General features: G+C 42.6%; 1 protein-coding gene across 1 annotated transcript in view; it reads left to right on the top strand.

Annotated features, from left to right (window-relative positions):
* The first annotated feature begins 5264 nt into the window (after window positions 1–5264).
* The window catches only part of BDP1 (B double prime 1, subunit of RNA polymerase III transcription initiation factor IIIB), a 74883-nt gene continuing 60964 nt past the window's right edge, over window positions 5265–19183 (top strand). Inside the window, exons 1-3 of the mRNA XM_063456383.1 lie at window positions 5265–5559; window positions 10777–11362; window positions 15593–15702. Coding sequence (XP_063312453.1) covers window positions 5351–5559; window positions 10777–11362; window positions 15593–15702 — 905 coding nt within the window. The 5' untranslated portion in view covers window positions 5265–5350. The remainder of the gene's footprint in view (window positions 5560–10776; window positions 11363–15592; window positions 15703–19183) is intronic.

Here is a 19183-nt window from a genome sequence, read left to right as displayed (position 1 = left end):
TTCTCCTCCTACTCCTTCCTCTACTCCACCTTCTCCTCCTCCTACTCCTTCTTCCTGCTCTTACTCCTCCCTCCTCTTCCTACTCCTCCCTCTACTCCACTTTCTCCTCCTACTCCTCCCTCTACTCCACTTTCTCCTCCTACTCCTTCCTCTACTCCACCTTCTCCTCCTCCTACTCCCTCTTCCTGCTCTTACTCCTCCCTCTACTCCACTTTCTCCTTCTACTCCACCTTCTCCTCTCTCCCCCTACTTCTCCTCTATTCCTCCTTCTCCTCCTCCTACTCCGCCTTCTCCTCCTCCTACTCCACCTTCTTCCCTCTCACTCTATCCACTACTCATTCTTCCATCTCCCCACCACCATATCTATATCCTTTATATGCTTCCTCCCTTCTTATTCCTTACCAATTTCCTCCACTCATAGACAACTCTGCCTCTACCTGACAACATTATATTTTGAAGAAAAGTTGCTCTGGCCACTCTTCCGCCACTTCCCAGGGGGGAATACCACACTGAAAGAACTGTTTTGGGCACTCTCAAGGAAATAGTGCGGCCCTGACCCAGATTCCCATGGAAGTAAGGGAGGTGGCTGTCCCTCATGTTTTTTCTTCACTAAGTCCCCAGAAATCTCATGAAAGGAACTTGACTCATTAGAACAAAACATGAACATTCAATTTACAAATCTCTACAGAGGGGGGTCAGCAAGAGAACTGTGAATAGAAAGACAAAGTAGCTTTACCAGATCCTGACTCCACTCTGTTTGCGGATAAAGAGGAAAGGTACCATACTGGATTTGCTGTTGCTACAGAAGATCAGGTACGTCAAGCACCTTCACTTTCCTCACTCACATCTGCTCAAGACGCTGAATTGACAGCCTTCTCAGTGGCATACAAAATGCCTGAAGGAAGACATGCCAATATCTACACTGACTCAAGACATGCCCTGGGTGCAGCACATTATTTTGGATCAATCTGGAAGATAAGAAGCACCACTCAGCTGACTAAAAGCTGCCAACCAAGCCACAAGTGCACCAAGGGAAGTGGACAGAATGGTGTCCGCTAAAGAAACTTCTATACTCACCATGTAAATCCTACCTACAGATCTCAAGCTTCTGAAAGAATGACAAGCAGCTACGGACCCTGAAGAAATACAAAGCTGGAAAAACAGAAAGGGGCAACCCTTGAAGACGGGCTGTACTCCAACGCTTTCAAGCTCTGTTTACCCAAAAACATGTACTGGGCAGTGAGCCCATGGAACTTTATACCTATCCAAGACCCTCATGAACTCTTTTGATCTCTAAAATACTCCTAAGCACCTAGCTAACTCTCAATATCCCTTTCAAGAATCCAGGTGACAAAGAGCTACTGGGTCAAATATGCACTAGTTATCATAGACATTTTGTCAGGATGGCCAGAAGCCTAGCCGGTCATCAATGTGACAACCAAGACCATATACCCAATAGTGCATTGTGAAAGTTGCAGAGATCACTCAGTGGATTCATTGTTCCAGATTCAAGACTCTCTCTGCAACATGAGAAGTGACATTTGTTGATTTTGACACACTTAAGATACCAGCAAGTAGGTGTTTGATGGCCATAATAATGCCTGACCACCTGCCATCGATGGAAAGCCGAGGACCCCAAAAGGAGACCTCGTGAAGCTGAAGGGATCCAAATGCCAAGCTTCCTCAGGATTATTTGCCCATCGTGAGTTTGTGGTGATATTAATATTGACTAAATGATCCGAGTCCACCTACGCTGATGTAGCGTGGGACAGGTTTAATACTACAATGCATAAGCAAATGCGCCCTAGCCAAGGTTATTATGTCCATACACATAATACATGACAAGGTACTCTTGACACACCACATTCATGCTTCAGAACATAAAAAGGAGCACCCCTCGAAAGGGAAAGTTTGATATATATATATATATATATATATATATATATTGATGCCATAGGTGTGCCAAGGGGGGTACCAGATGATTTTGCAGTAAAAGGAAAGTTTGAGTCCATTTTCCCAACCGTCACTGCTAATAATAATAATAATATTTTGATTTGCATTTATTATACCTATTGCAACCAACAACGTTTACCTGTCACCATGACTACTTGTGCCTATATTCCAGATAACACAAGTCCATATGGTAATGTAAGCTTGTCTATTTATGATGTCCCTCTGAAGAACTAAGAAGACTTTAAGAACCGTTACTTCATAGGGTTTCTGTGCCTTGGGTTAACACGTCTTCCTGATACTAACTTAATAAAGTTTTTATCTCTTAGAATTTAACATTTCATAGGGGGGACTGATGTGGGATTATTAAAAATCTTTATTGTACTTGTATTGAATTATTGTACTAACTCCATTTTAACCTTATATTGTGACAATCCTCCATTTTGTCCTCCTAACCTGACTTCTTCAAATCCTCCATTTTGTCCTCATGACTTAACTTGTTCATTTTAAAACTACCTTACGTGACTGAATTTCCCAACCCAATTAGTATAGTAGACAAAGACTGTATTTCCTGCAAAGACACAGGAGTTGCTGACTACTCCCTAAACTTGTAAGATAGTATAGTTTGAAGGCCACGAGAACACAGTAGTAATGAAATGTTCTATTCATAAGAGACCTTGCACCTGGACATGAGGCCTGATATCACTGACCGTGTAAAATGACGCTCAAGACCCCCCTTGTCCCCACCCGTGTCCAAAATAATACCACCTCTTGGTGGGTGGACACGAAGTTAGTCACATAATGTTTAATCCAATTAATGATGTTTATTTGTTATTATCTGATATTCAATGATGATGTCATTTTGCTTTTAAAAAGATCTGCATAACTGTTTTCCAACCAGATTGCATTAAATTTTCTGAAGTGCTTTTAACCTGAACTCCATGTGTCAGTGTGAGCTTACTTCTGCGTATACGCAATTTAATCATCTCAGATTTGGACAGGAACAGATAGACATTTAAACATATTTGTTTATTTCTAAATTAATCTACATCAGCACCAGCAAATTCCGTAGCGCTGTACACTTTTTTTTAATGGGTCTGTCACTTTTATTCCCCACGTACATGTGTCTAAAATCCCCTGTAGCTGCCCCAATTCCTTTTGTAATACAATGCTTAATTTCAAATGTATAAGGAAAACAGCGACTACTTTTTCTTATGTATACCTGCAACTTTACAAAAAGTGGAGCTTTAGTCATGTTTTATGGCATATGCCCTAACATTTCAAATGGAAAAAGAGAGACACTTTAATTTTAGAGGTATAAGTGCTGTGTGGCTAGGATCCTGGCTGTTCCAAGAAATGTTAGGTGATTTACACCTCTGTTATACACTCAGAGACACCAACAATGTGGAGTTCCTAGAAAAGTGAGACATTTGGATAGAAAAGAGAGTCAGAAGGAGTATGGACTAACATAGGGACCGTCCATACTAAATGGGTAAACCTGGGAGGTATGTTATGGCGTTTGTCTTCGGCTGGTACCTATATTCACAGCGTCCATCATTGAATTAGGTCTGGGAGCCATATGTCATGGATACTCTGTGTTTAGTCTTGCACAATTGTGAGAGTCAACACAGATCATTGGAAATATGGGCATTATTATTATGTTATTATTTATATAGCGCCAACAAATTCTGCAGCGCTTTACAGTGTGTGGACGACACGGATGTCCTGGTGGTGGTACAAAATGGAGTTTCCAGCTGCTAATATCTTAAATAAACGCAAAGATGATGCTGCTGTGAAAGAAGAAATTACAGTTTGAAAAGGTAAGTTGCATCCCTCCCACAGCCAAAAATGCTTGGGGGGGAGGGGTTGGGATTCCTGGCCACTAAGAACGTGACAGAGCCTCTATAAATCACATTCAAATCTTTATGAATGTAAAGTCATATAAATTCTCCAGAATTGCTGGTTTATTCACTAAATGTGGAATTGTGCTTTACCAAAAACCTAAAAACTTCTTATCAAAGAAGCCAAGCCGAAAAGAAAATGCAGAAAAAAATGCAAAACTATTTTGATGTTGATATTTGATTTTCAATTCACAAGTCACTGTTTAATGAACAAAAACCCTTTGAAGTAAGCATGACTGTAATACTCGTATACAGATTTACGTTTCCTGCGTGTGTGGAGATTTTATATTTACCACATTTTCTGGGTTAGTGCATGAAAGCTTCATTATGCGAAATTTAGTAAGTGTGTTTGAGCAGGACCTTCTTTGCCCATTGTGTCCTCCAACTTTATTTTTGTCTTTCAGTGATTTGTTAAATACTCCCATTTATAACCGCAAAACACTGCGTAGAATGTCGGCTCTAAATATTAATAATAATATGGGGAAGCATTTAGATAAATTTGCCCATTGTTTTTTTTTTTTTTACCATTTCTAACGGTATTTTTCATTATTAATTACTAATGCACCTTTTCCATCCTTTTCTTTCCATTACATTACTTTACACAGATCCATAGATATGTCCCTTCTCGGTCTCTCCGCTCTGCCCGTGACCACCTCCTGTCCGGTGTCCGCACCCGTACGGCCAACTCACGCTTGCAGAACTTCTCGTGGGCGGCTCCCTTCCTATGGAATAGCCTGCCTACCGCCATCAGACTCTCCCCTAGTCTTGCATCTTTTAAGAAGTGCCTTAAAACCCATCTCTTTAGGAAAGCTTATGGCCTCCCAGAGTAACCTCTACCTCACATACCTGTCTCTTGCTCTCTCCTAAAGGACAGCCCACCTTATTTGACTGCAAATCCCTGTCCTAATGTGTTTTACACCCAACCTCCTATAGAATGTAAGCTTGATGGAGCAGGGTCCTCTTCAACCTATTGCTCCTGTAAGTTTATTTGTAATTGCCCTATTTATAGTTAAATCCCCTCTCATAATATTGTAAAGCGCTACGGAATCTGTTGGCGCTATATAAATGGCAATAATAATAATATTGAAAAACGCATTGCACCACTTATTATAAATTAATATAAAAAAAGTGTTAAGACCACTCCCTGTCTCCTTTATTTGTCAGTCTTGCTTTGTTGCCAGAATCACTGTTGCTGCCAACAGGTACTAGGTAACAGGCATGGTCTGAAATGAATTCCAGGTCGCTGTCCAGGTGACATCGATGGGAGTCGCTGAAAGATGACGTCATTGTGAAACCTCTGCGCTCGCCTCACGTCGTGCCTCCCCCCTCTACGTCTCCGGGCAGTCGCAGAGTAATGACGCCATTGTGAAACCCCTGTACTCACCCTCACGCCTGGCTCCCACGTGACGCGCTTGCAGCGTGTTGCAGCAGCCAGGCGGGTTGGGAGCCGAGGTTCCGGGATGAAGAAGCAGAGCCATTGATAGAGCGCACCGTGCAGCATGATCCGCAGACCGAGGATCAATTTCAAGCCCATTGTCAGGCCCGGGGGCCGCTCAGTGGGAGGGGGTGTAGCCCAGGTCGCCCCCCGTTCTGATCCCACAGACCCCAGTCAGGAGAATGCAGCGGGGACCCCGCCTAGGGAGGGCAACTCGCTGCCCGCAGCGGACCACAAGGAGCCCCAGGCACCTGAGGACAAGCAGGGGAGCCAGTGAGTGCCTCTCTCTATTTATATACTATATATATTAACCATCAGCACGGCAGATAGGGGACTACATCTCCCATCATGCTCTGCCAACAGTATGACTGTAAGAGCATCATGGGAAATGTAGTCCACAGCTTCTGAAGTGCAGAAGGTAGACCACTCCTGCTTTTATTTAAAGCCTCTGTGAGCTATAACATACACTGAGACTAGGCACTCCGGGATGGCTTGTATGGAATGTCAGAATTAAACTGAAGTTACCAATACCCACAGAAGACCCTTTAGCATTTGTATATGTTTATACTCACGTTTCGACAAAGTTGGTCATCATAAAATCACATTAAAGGGGTACTCCAAGCACCAGACACATTACCAGAACTTATTGAAGTTCTATGGTGCTATGAAAATGTAGGTGTGGACCTTCTAATTCTTGTAGAGATGTTTGCATTTTTAAAACACACAGTCCACCCTATCAGCTTACAATGGTTTTTTAAAAGTGCACTCTTGGGGGGACTTTTAAAATGTTGACAAGACCCGACAAGTTGACATCACTGCTTGGGGTGCAGTGGGGTTATAGTCGTTTTTTTTTTCTCTTCTTCTGGTGAACGCAGAATTGTATAATATTTTGGTGTAAAGTACCAGCTTATAAACGTGTAATTAATCTCTAAGCTCTGAAACATGCATTGTCCTATAAAACAGTTTGCATGTTTTAAAATGGATTAGTCACATTTTCAAGAGGATTTTTTTTTTTTAAAACCAGCAGTTAAAAGTAGCTCTTACCTGTGTTACTTATAGTTCAGCATTCTGTGATTTAAAGGATTACTCCAAGCATCATGATCACGTCACTGATATGTCCTGGTCAAACCATATTAACAAAGAAAGAACCCAACGGATATTAAAGGTTTCCAGCACCTTATAAATATAATGCACTTACAGGTAGTTTTATACCTATAAGGGCATTATATTTATTGGGAGCTATTAAACACTGCACATACAGCTTTTGATACAAGAGGTGTAACTCCATCTCTGGCTGCGTCATCAAGAGTTCAATCTGGGCTGGCTAATCTGAATTAAGTGCAAATTCAGTGCAGGTGGCATTCTGGAGAAAAACAGAAAAATTAACTTGCATGGGGATATGCAGATTTATCTTTACTTTGAGGGGATACTGCACATCTGTGGCATTTGTTGAGCTCAACTTGATAGAGAAACCATTTTGGCTGTCTGTCAGATGGGTGAGTGCCTACTAGCCACTTAATAAAAGTGCTGATCTCTCTTGAAAGTGAGGACACTGTTGATTCCTATTTGAGTTTTTATTCAATCCCATTAGAATATTGGACTAGTGCATGGATGATACAAGTCAGTGAGCAGAATTCCAATCAACGTAGCGTGTTTCGTGCCTTACTCAGGAGCAGGAATACATATTGGTTTGGAAGGCTCTTACCCCCAATGTTTTTTATCCAAATAAATAAGTCTGAAGACTGGACTAAAAATTGTCAAATCTCCATTTACACCTGGGATGGCATTACATGGAGGGATTCTAGTGATGGGGTATTTGAATGTGCAATGCTGCATCCACCACCTAATGCTCTAGTCAGGGCAACAGTTGGGGGTAGGGATGGTAGTTGCCCAGCTTCTAATGACTTACAGGGTTATTCACAAAAGTGAGAATTCAAGGTGAATTTACATTGCGTTTCAAATTGTAGGCCAAAGTAGCCGAGCTGGAAACATAGCTGGCCTAAAGACATTTTTCAATATAACTACTTTGGCCTAATATTTGACATTCACTTTGAATCCTCACATTGGTAAATGGCCCTGTTAGGTAGTGAGTTCATGAATAGAAGTGACCCTGTCGGTGTCACTGCACAGACCTCTAATTCTGATGTAGTATCCGACATTTCAGGTGCCATGATGGTACACATCTCCTCATCAGAAAAGCTATGCTACTACATAATTAAACGGCAGAAACCTAAACTACTTAATATCTACATTTACACACATTTCCATTTTTTTCTAATTTCTTTAACTTTTTCTTCGCTCCGATGTAACTTAAGCCACCGCTTGTGTTCCTCCTAAATACCACCAGAACTATATAACTAAACATGTTGATTTAAAACAGTCTGTAAGCAACAATTATTTCTAACGAACGTCTAAACATTCCACTCAAATTCCCCTAAATAATACTAGTTCTAAACTGCGAAAATTAAATAATCCTTTAGTGCTCAGAAATATTCACATTTAGACACTCAGAAACACAGGGCAACAGCTCTCTCTTCTCTCTCTCTCAAAGGTCAGAGTATTGACGGCAACTAAAGAGGAGGACTTTGACAAGCCATTTATTACAGTAAAGGCTTATCATTTCTGTCATGCAAGCACTGTGACATGATGTCACTGATTGCATGGCCAGGTACATCACTGACAGACAGTAATAGCTCACTGACAGCTGATCCCAGCATGCAAAGCTGCAGCTGTCATCTGCTATGGTGGGTGACAGCCTCCCTGGGCTGTTGGGGGATAGCATGTGGATCTGATTTAACTTGCGAGTCAGTAAGACTCAATTTAAATCATGATTTGTAAACAGAAATACTCATTCTTGCTAGTTGTTATAATTGTATATTTGTAACCAGATTAAGGTTGTTTGTTTTTGTTTGTTTTTTTAAGATAAACTAATCTGAAAATGTATTAAACAGCTGTATCAGAACTGATTTTATTATATACCAATAAAAATACATAGATATTGATATAAATGCAAACTATCACCATTTTAACAGGTTAATAATATTTGGAGTACAACTTAAATTACATGTGTTCATTGTGTGTACAACGCTTTGCAGAATAACCATGGGACTGAGGTATTTTTCTGAACGTTCCATCCTTATTTCATAACGTCTTTGTGAAAAAATGCGTTATCTCTGGCACATGTTCAGCTAACTTAGATTAATGGAATTCATTTACAAAAAATGTTAATATTGCATTCGTATACAGCCTCATGTTCTATAACTAATCCCTATTCCATGCTGAATAACCTTTGGACTAAATTGGATCTTAATGTACATTATCTGTACATTATAATGTATCTTAAAGGGATACTATAATGCCAGGAATACAAAGCTGTATTTTTTTAGCACTATAGCTCCCTCTGCCTCCTCCCCCCCCCCCCCCTCCATGGTGAATAAAGGGTTAGAAACCATTTATTTTCTTACCACATCCCAGCGCCAATGTGCTGGGTTGTGGCTCTGCCACCGCCAATGTCACTCTTGTGACTGTCTGTCTGGTAGACGGCCACCAGAGGCTGCTTTAGTGCTGCAATGAAAACATTGCAGATTCTCTAAAACTGCAATGGTTTACATTGCAGAACGAAGTCCACTCCGGGCACCATAAAGGTACAAATCTGTTTTACCTAGTTTTCTAAATGGGGTGATAGGTGAGTGTAACAGCTGACTTTCTCAGCAGCCCCTATTCCAAGGTGTAACGGATCGCCTGGCACCCCGACTGGGTACCCCTGTTTGACGGATGCTCCTAGTGCTTCCCGAGGGCTCCAAGCACTCCACTAGACACCATAACCACCGCAGACCCCAAAAACCGCCGCAGCTTGGTTGGGGTCTTGCCGTCGTCCACCCACTCTGGACCCAAGACCAGGATCTAGCTTCCAGTAGGTAGACCTCTCTTGTAATCCAGAGAGCAGGAACAGCTCTTACAAGAGCTAGTGATTATACTCTGGGGTGTATAGTGATTATAGCAATCCCCCAAACATGAGCCAAGTCTGAGGCTTTATTGGTACAGGTTTGCTTATATAAAATTCCTCAGGCCAGAGGCACACCCCCTGGAACTGATGGAACACAGGCACACAAAGGACACAAACCAATCATAACAATACAACAATGTCCGACACTCCCACTTACATCACACAATCCCTCCCCTCTGCCTGTGATACAATAAAAAAAAAAAAGACAATGGGCTAACTCAATTAACTCTAAACAGAAAAAAACATAAATTTTTACAAACCCCAAAATACAACATATCCCCACACATCCTCTGATAGCCCTGATCTGGGTGAACAACATATCCAAAAAATCACCCAGATTGGTTCAAGGGTTCAGGAAATTCCTGTAAGTCCTATTTTTGCCCCACCGTGCACATGGTCCCATGCCTAAAACAGTTCCATACACTCAACGACAAACCACCGCTGGACAATTTAAGATGGCCGCCGCCACATGAATCTGTTCCAGTTAAAAATCCAAGGGGCAGAAACAGTACTTTTGAACATGGGTTATCACAGGGCCCATAGTCCCAGGGTAGGAGGCTGGCAAACAGACCCCTCCAAAAACCAGTGGCGAAGTGGATTTCATCACACAAGGCTTTAATAATTAGCGAAAATCATAAATAAAAGTAGCGTGGCAGAGTGATCTGTATTGTCATGTATAGTTTGGGGTTAAATCATTCATTAATAGTATATCCTCTTAAGATAACATGGCATCTGGGATCTCCACGCACCTTAACAAATTTATTGCAATTAAGTTGTTATGGTTCCTAGAGTGTCCCTTTAGTTTAAGTGTTTACCTGGGGAGGAAGGATTGGAGAACTGTTAAAATAAGATCACTTTTTTTTTTTTTCTTCCTTTAAAAAGCATGCTTCATCGTGTTACTCTAAATACATCTCAAAAGCACACTATGGAGTGATCTACAGTCTCCAAACAAATATCTGTGCAGAGTTCTAGAGTTCTATGATTGAACTGTGATTTGTGACAAATTGCCAAACGCAATGCTTTTTTCACAAAGTATAACAAGATTACTTGAAATGCATCACTTGCACTATAGAGAATGAATCTGTTTCTGCCAAGATACTGCCTGCTTATTGCATTCATGTCTGCGTGAACGAATACATTACTATTTTCGTCGCTCACGGACGGGATGCTCATTATAAAGAACATGGTTTCCAAAGAAAGAAAAGTCAATATTTGCTGAATGGGTTGTTGGTGCATTAAAAACCAAATTTATAAAAATTTGTCGAAAATAGTTAACGGAGACTGGATTAGAGTTGGCACATTTTTCCAAAACGGCAATGAACTGAAAGTTAAATTGTAACATTTAGGCCAAAATGGCAGTATGTTGTATAATGAATAAACCTTCTCACTGTCTTTCTCCACAATGTTGTGGAACCAAAGAACAAAATGTTTGTCATTATATCTTCCACTTTTTCACACATTTTATGTTCTCTTGTGTTTATCAGGAATGAAAAGGAGCTGGTGAACGGGAGTGAAAGCCAGCCAATTAAAGTCACGCCTGTACCCTTCCAGAGAAGAAAGCGGATATCCACTTTACCCAACTTGGCAAAACCAAGGGCTTCCAATTCCTCCTCTGCGATTACACCTTCACAGAAACCTTCTCCAGTGGAAATTCCATTAGTTCAACCCAACAATAACGCTCCTGTGAAGAATGAAGTCTCCTCACCCGAGAAACCAAAGCTACCATCTTCTCCAAAGTCTCCCACATCTCATGGACCTATTCTGGGGCAACCTCATCCTCTTCCAGAAAAGAGGACTCCGGTGCCACATGTGCCGCAATTTTCCCCTAATAAGAAACCTGCTCTTAAATTACTTGATTCGTCCCCTGGTAAAAGTGTTCAGCCTTTGACCAAGGAGGAGCTATGTCCCCTTAAAGAGAGACCTTCGCAGGAATCGAGTGTGAATGAAGCGTCTCTCAGTAGGACTAAGCCTACTCCCATTAAGAAGGTAGTGGTTGATGTGGAGAAAGAGCGACTTAGAAGGGCTCAGAAGTTAAGAGATCTGTTACGGGATGAATTAAGGAAAGAGCGGGTAAGCAATTTTATATTTATTGAATGGTTTTGTCACATTTTTTTAAAACGTAGCTGTTCTTTAATACTACATCTCGGCGATCAAACTAAAAACAATCGAGTTCCTAATGCCATTTATTTTTTGTTTTCTGCTGGTTAAAGGACCACTATAGGCACCCAGACCACTTCAGCTCAAGGAAGTGGTCTGGGTGCCAGGTCCATCTAGGGTTAACCCTACAGCTGTAAACATTGCAGTTTCAGAGAAACTGCTATGTTTACACTAGGGTTAATCCAGCCTCTAGTGGCTGTCTCATTGACAGCCGCTAGAGGCGCCTCCGCTCTTCCCACTGTGAAAATCAGAGTGAGAAGACGCTTGCGTCCATAGTAAAACATTGAGAAATGCTTTCCTATGGACTGATTAAATGCGCCGGTGCTGGAGAAAAGTTAGAGTTTAACCCCTTCCTCCCCCTTCTGCCCAGTGAGAGTGGGACCCTGAGGGTGGGGGCGTTTGTTTTCCTGGCACTATAGTGGTCCTTTAAGTAATTCAGATTGCGCAAAAAATAAATAGAATGTTAACATTTGGTTTACATATAAGATGATAAAGACAAAGATTTTGTATACTTAAACATTAAAGGAATACAGACCATGTAAGCTCACTGAAGTGGTCTGGGTGCAATGTCCCTGTCTCACTTAGTCCTGCAATGTAAATCATTGCAGTTTTATAGAAACTACAATGATTACCTTGCAGGACTAAGAATGCCTCTAGTGGCTGTCAGACACACACTAGAGGCACTTTTTGCGTGCTAGGTGACTTTGGTTTTTATCTGACGGGGTTTTTCTCTGACGCTGGATGTCCTCATGCAGAGCGTAAAGACGTCCAGCATCCGTAGGTGACCAAAAGTGAGTGCGGTAAGGTTTTTTTTTTTTTAACACTTAAAGTGCTGGTTTGGGAATTACTTACACTATAGTATCCCTTTTAAAGGATCACATTCAAAACCTGTAAGATCACCGTAGCTGTGATGTCTTTGCTGCTCCATAAAGCCCTGCAAACGAATGGGTCTTTGTATTTTAGTATTAAAGGCTGGTTAAATACTGCCAGACAGACTTACTGAGAATACTGAGAAGTTCATTGGATGGTTATATGTGATGCCTATTAGAGGCCGTTGAAGTACATGTAGAATAAACATACATGTTGGAAGGAGGGTGGCAATCATACGCATATGTAGCACAAAGATCCACAACTTTTTGTTTATATGAGTGGGTCTTTATCAAGTCTTGACATGGCAAAATCTATAACAAAAAACAGCCTTTTTAAAATGTTGCTCTTGTCTGCAATATGGAGGTTAGGGGAGAAAGCATGTGTTCAGTTTGAAAGCAAATGGTAGTTTTGACTTTTACATTAACGTTGATGTTTATTTTAACGATGTTCGGTTTTTAATTGTTATGCAGTTTTACACTGTTATTGAACTTGGAGAATTTGTGCAGATTTCAAGCGTTTGTTTTACGTTATTTTAAATCAGAATATTTCAGATTAAAGGATCTCTATAGTGTCAGGAAAACAAAGCGGTTTTCCTGACACTATAGTACCCTGAGGGTGCCCCCACCCTCAGGATCCCCCTCCTGTGACGCTGAAGGGGTTAAAACCCCTTCAGTTACTTTAATCCCGTCCGACGTCAGTGGAGCCGCATGCGCGGCAAGTGCCGGGCGCGCATTCAAAGTGTCCGTAGGAAAGCATTTCTCAATGCTTTCCCATGGACGCTCTGCGCGATGGTTGCGAAATTCGCATCCAGCATCGCAGATGCGCCTCTTGTGGCTGTCCGGAAGACAGCCACTAGAGGCATTAACCCCAAATGTAAACATAGCAGTTTCTCTGAAGTGGTCTGGGTGCCTATAGTGTCCCTTTAAAGTCTACATTTGTGAGTACAGTTTTGCTTTGGGTGCATTTTCACTGTCCAGCAATACTCCGAGTTCTATGTTTGGAGGTTTGGACCAGTTGAGGAAACCTAATCCAGATTCAACATGTACATTTTTAGGGAGATATCGGTTAGTTGGCATCCACTATATTGTTGTTTTATATATTTCGGGCGGTGTCTACATGTGCTCAGGAATTTCACATTTAAGGCCAAAGTAATCAAAATGGATGCATAGTTATCTTGGCAAATTTTTCAAGTTTGACTAGTATGGCCTTTAAGGGTTACTTCAGCCTCCATGATCATGTCTGGTTTTAGAAGTGGTCATGAAGATAGGACTCTGTATGTGCAGCGTTTCTGCTCTTTTGAGCCAGGAACTAATAACTCCTACAGCACATGTGACTTACGCAGCCTGGAACTGGGCTGTCTATTGTTAAATCTGTGTTTATTTTTTTTTTTTTTTTTTTTAAATAAATGTCTGTCAGTGCACTGTGCCCAGCTTTTACCCTTGCAGGCAGCATTCGGTGTGTGCCTGCAGGAAGCTTGAATGTTCCCTCTCTGCCCATAAAATATTTTAATGCAAATTTAATTTAAAAATAGATAAATAAAAAAAAAAAAAAAAAAAAATATTTATTGTTTTTAATGTCCACCTCCTGACCACTCCTCACAGCCCCCCTCATCTCTGGCTCAGAGAATACATATAATTGGGCATCAGAGAGGGAAGAAGTGATGGCGGACGGGGGCGTGTAAAGCAGGGAAATGAATCTGTGAAATACTCTACCTGTAACATGGGATTAAGACTTTTTTGAGTTGAATACCTGAACTAGGCAAAATAATATAGAAAGCTTCCATGACATGTAAATCCTTAAACTGGCACTGCTACCATCCCCCACCCCGACCCCGGCAAAACAAGTATTTCATAAAGAAAGAACCTTAATCAAAATACTCTTATTGGCTGAAATTCCAACCCAGTAAAAATATTTACTGAGACAAGGTAGGGACTACTTTGTCACTGTATATTTCCTCAACCTAACACTTCTAGACACTAGACCGAGCTACCGCTGTCTAGAACTGTCAGTCCCTCAGCCGTCACTGATGACGGGTGCCGGGAATTAGATTTGTCTATGGAGAGTCTAGCGAGATACTCTATAGCCCTCAATGCTGTACTCTTGTCCATTCGCAAGAGTACAGCAGACATGTCTGCTGAAGCTCCAGTTGCAGAGGAGGACCTGCTGGACGAAGATGGTGGCGCCTGCGAGGGACAGGTTCGGGTAAGTTAAACTCTCCTTTTTCTGGCCACCGGACCCCCAGGGCGATGTGTTTGCAAATTTATGCAAAGTCCCCAGACAGTGACAGTGCTGCTTAAGTGGAGGAGAAAATTTTACCATGCCTTCTTATAGATTTCTTCTATGGGATTCAAATTATTTGTAAATAACATTTTCTAATTCAACATCTATACTTAAAGGATCACTATAGGGTCCGGAACACAAACCTGTATTCCTGACCCTATAGTGTTAACACCACCATCTAGCCCCCTCTGGGCCCCTCATGCCTCCCTAAATATAGCAAAATCTTACTGTATTCAATCCAGAAGCTGTAAATATGCATGCTGTTAGACTTAGAAAAACAAGCAGTCTGCTGACATGTGGTGGCCTGATCCAATCACATTGCTTCCCCATAGGATTGGCTGAGACTGACAGAGGCAGATCAGGGGCAGAGCCAGCATGATTCAAACACAGCCCTGGCCAATCAGCATCTCCTCATAGAGATACATTGAATCAATGAATGAAAGTTCAGTGTCTGCATGCAGAGGGAGGAGATACTGAATCACAGGATGCTGTGCACAGTGCTGCCCTGTGCTCTGCTGACAGCAGATCAACTCAGAAGTCCCTCTGGTTCACTCTGACTGACTGCAACTGGAGGTGTTCCTAGCTTTCAATGTAAACACTGTATTTTCTCAGAAAATACAGTGTTTACATGAGAAAGGCTGCAGGGAGCTATAGTTCTCACCTGAACAACCTCATTAAGCTGAAGTTGTTCAGGTGACTATAGTGTCCCTTTAAAAAAAAAAAAAAAAGGATGACAGCAGTATTTTTTTAAAATTTGTCATTTTTTTTCCATCAGATCACTGATTTATGTGCAACTTGTTCGTACCTTAAAACTTGCAGTAATAAAAAAATTCCTTCATACAAAAAGCCACACATTTTGAAGAAATTGATGTAATTGCATGCAATCAATGCATTTTTAAGTTTGAAAGTATAACCTTTATATTTTTATATATATATATCATTGTTGTTTTCGAGTGAATCTTACGTTTTTTTTGTCTTTTTCCTCCTCTATAGAAAGCATGGAAAGAGAAACATCCCATAATAGATACCAGTATTGAACCAGAACGATCGAAAATGACTATGAGAGATTTTGTACATTTCATCCCTGTCAACAACCCCATGAAGTAAGTATCTCTAATTGGAGCAGCCTTTGGGTAATGGAGAGATTCCACCCATCCTCTTTTTAGTTCTGGTTTGATAACCTGGTTTTGAACACGTTTTTTAAATGACCGGCCTACCAATCTCCCTGACATCTGAGAACTGTCCCCAATAAGTGTAGCGTGAGTGCATCATTATCTGCATGAGCGCTATGCCAAGGGCTCTAGGAACATTTAGAGAGCCAGAGATTCATTTTTTTTTTTCCCAGGTGGATGCGATTTTGCCGATGTCATTGGGTATGAAATTATCACAACGTGTGTGAAAAACTTTTCGAATTAATTATCTACTAAAGTTCCCATGGACCTTAATGGTGACTGCTGGAGATAAACAGATTGTGGTAATTTTCAAAAAGCTCAGCCTAAAGTATTTAATGGAGGCCTTCGTTGGTAAGCTGCTGCAGATAACTGCAGAATGTCAGTCTTTCCTGAGAGTACGGGTCATGTTGTGATGTATCTTACATGCCCAGTGCAGGTATTCTGGCATGTGTCTCCATTAATAAAAATAAATAAATAACAAGAACATCTCAAAATTGTACAGTGTTGCGGAACTTGTTGGCGCTATACAAATAATAATCCTTTTATCTGTGTGATTATGGTCTGTGTTATTTGGGGGGGAATTTCTACCTTTCCTCTCCCACCCCAGCAGAAATATTTGTAGGTATTCTTGTTTAGATTGCTATGCAAATGTCAAATTAAAGGATAACTCGTAGCATCTTGATCACACTTTGCAGTTGTCATGGTGAAATTAGTTTTTGGTACCATTCATCTCTGTACTGCCAAATATTTTGTTGAGTTGATTAATGGACATGGTGGGTCTTTTGTTTTAAATCGTTTTATTTTATATGCAAAATGGTAGCAGATGAGGAGCGAATCAAAAAATTATTGCATGGATGCCTGCGCAGAGGCGTGATAAGTCAGGGTTAGGTCACATCCGGTCGCCTACGCAGAGGCTTAAAAAGCTGAAGATGCAGGCATCGTTAAATCAGTTACAGTTAACAAGTGTCGGCATAGTTTACTGCGCTGAAATGATTTAGTCTGGTTACAGCATTTTACTAACCTATATAACAGGAGCGCTAATAACAACCTATATGTTCTTAAAACGGCAGCGTATATGGGAGCGTTGAACGCAGGTTAAACTGTATTCTGCACTACCATAAATCTGTATCGCATAAGTGTCTGGCTGTCAGTCATTCAGACCAAGCTCTACTCCCTCATTCATTATTGGCAGTCAGCGCAGGCCGTGGGCTGCCTGACCTGCACTTGGCCATGCGACATATTAATATGGTAATATGCTGATAATTAAAGCCTATAATAGCAATAAGGAACTTAGGCTTAAGTAATCACTGTAAAGTCAAGTGCTAAGCTATCAGTAATTCCTTGCAAAATTATAACCGTAACAGAACGGTCAAATAATATAGGCATAACGGAGTCTAAAATGTACAACAAGCATATGTTTAACTTATCCTGATGTAGAACGCAGTACATCTTTGCAGCAATTCAGGCTAACAGCAATGCCCAGATTGTGTGTCCCCTAAATGTATTCACTATCTAATCACATGGGCAGAATAATAAACATTGTATTTGCTGCATACAGATGCGTGGGCCGTATAGGCTAGTCCCATCAGGTTAAGGCTCAAAATGCATGGTACACCTGTGCTTTTAATACATGACATTCAACATTTAAACATCTGAGTGCTTGTGGCTGATGGCCTTATGTGTAATTAATAAAGTACGTCTTGGGGGCGTGGCTTGCCGGTGCATGGAGTGAGACGTGTTTGTCGGAGCTCCGCGAACTCGACCCACATAGCCCCTATTATTAGCAGAACCACGCAGGCGAAATGGGGAGAACTAAGCGCCAGGGCACCCCTGGACCATCGGGCACTAGCCCATCGAGAAAACAGGCCGGCCCGATGGATGATTTTCTCTCCACGCCAGACGCTTACCGTGCCACGAGGCAGGCAGACAAAATGGCGGCGGCATCCCCTAGTACTGAGAGCGGAGCGGGCTCGGAGCCAAGCCCAGCCAGAGGGGAAACTTTGACACAAATCACGGCGGAACTGACAGCCATATCTGCTAATATGCTCACCAAGCAAGATAAGACTGCCATGGTAGCGGAACTGAGGGCGGCGATCCGTGAGGAGATTCTGGAGGTGCGCAGGGACCTCTCGGCCTTGGAAGAGCGTGTCACAGAGCTAGAGCATGAAAACTTGCAGGCGATTCAACACTCCCAGGCAGCTGACCATGCCACGGCCAGGCAGGGCTCAGTACTCCTAGACCTCCGCAGACAGGTGGAGGATCTGGACAACAGGGGCAGGCGGAATAATATCAGGATCAGGGGCATGCCCGAGGCTGAATCTGAGGACCTGGGTACTGCCCTCGCACAGCTTTTCACCCGTATACTGGGCGACGGTGCTCAAGATAACTACCACATTGAACGTGCACACAGGGCCCTGCGGCCCCCGAGAAGGGATGGCCTGCCCCGAGATGTGATCTGCTGCCTCCTCTCCTTTCAGCTCAAAGAAGCCATTATGAGGGCAGCCCGCACACAGACGGTCACCTATCTGGACGCCCCGATTTCCTTATACCAAGACCTCTCTGCCCTCACTTTAGATGCACGAAGAGCCCTACGACCCTTGACAGGCATCCTACAGGAAAAGCGCATCCCATACAAGTGGGGCTTCCCCTTTAGCCTGCAGGCTAAGAAGGGCAACACGTGGTGCTCCCTACGTTGGCCTAACGATATACCCGGCTTTCTGAGGGCCCTCGATCTACCGCCAGTCACGGTCCGCAACTGGATCCTGGACCAGCCTCCACCGCGACCAGCTCACCCCGAGGTCCCTGAGGCTCTCCGTAACCAACCTAGGAGAGATGCGCAACCCGCCCGCTGGGGGGGCCCGGAAGGCCCCGAAGAATAACACTCGGTCCCTAGATAAGCATATTGTCGTCTTGGTCCCGTGGCAGCAGGAGACGGCCTGAGGAGGCCTCCCCAGGCGACTTCGCTAACAGATAAGTTGACTTGACTATTTTTACACTTGCACACTTAGCTTGTAATATGGGTGGGAACCGGGACTAACCGCCGGCAGGGCCCCCCTACACACTTGCTGCGATGTGAACAGTGGCGGTTTCCCCAAAGCCACATTTAGGCCCTTGCCGAATTTGGGTGGGGTATGGGTAAATGCCATCTCCTTCTTGTTTTTTGGGACATTTGGGACTCCATACCCCCTGACACCCTATGCGGGCCGGCCCAGCACGACTGATAATACTACTCCGCCTGGGGAGCGGCCAATTTACCCTATGGCAGCAGTTGCAGGACCAGTTTGAGAACCACCCCTATGCGCTGCCTACGGGGGCCGGCCAGCCTGAACTATTGGCACATATTTGGCAAAGGGGCATCCACGGGGCAGAAGAGTCTTGCTGTAAATGTACTTGGGCAATTTATGTATATTGT

The sequence above is a fragment of the Pelobates fuscus genome, chromosome 5, assembly GCF_036172605.1.
Source record: "Pelobates fuscus isolate aPelFus1 chromosome 5, aPelFus1.pri, whole genome shotgun sequence".
Classification (NCBI taxonomy): domain Eukaryota; kingdom Metazoa; phylum Chordata; class Amphibia; order Anura; family Pelobatidae; genus Pelobates; species Pelobates fuscus.
This window is presented reverse-complemented; position numbering and strand designations above follow the sequence as displayed.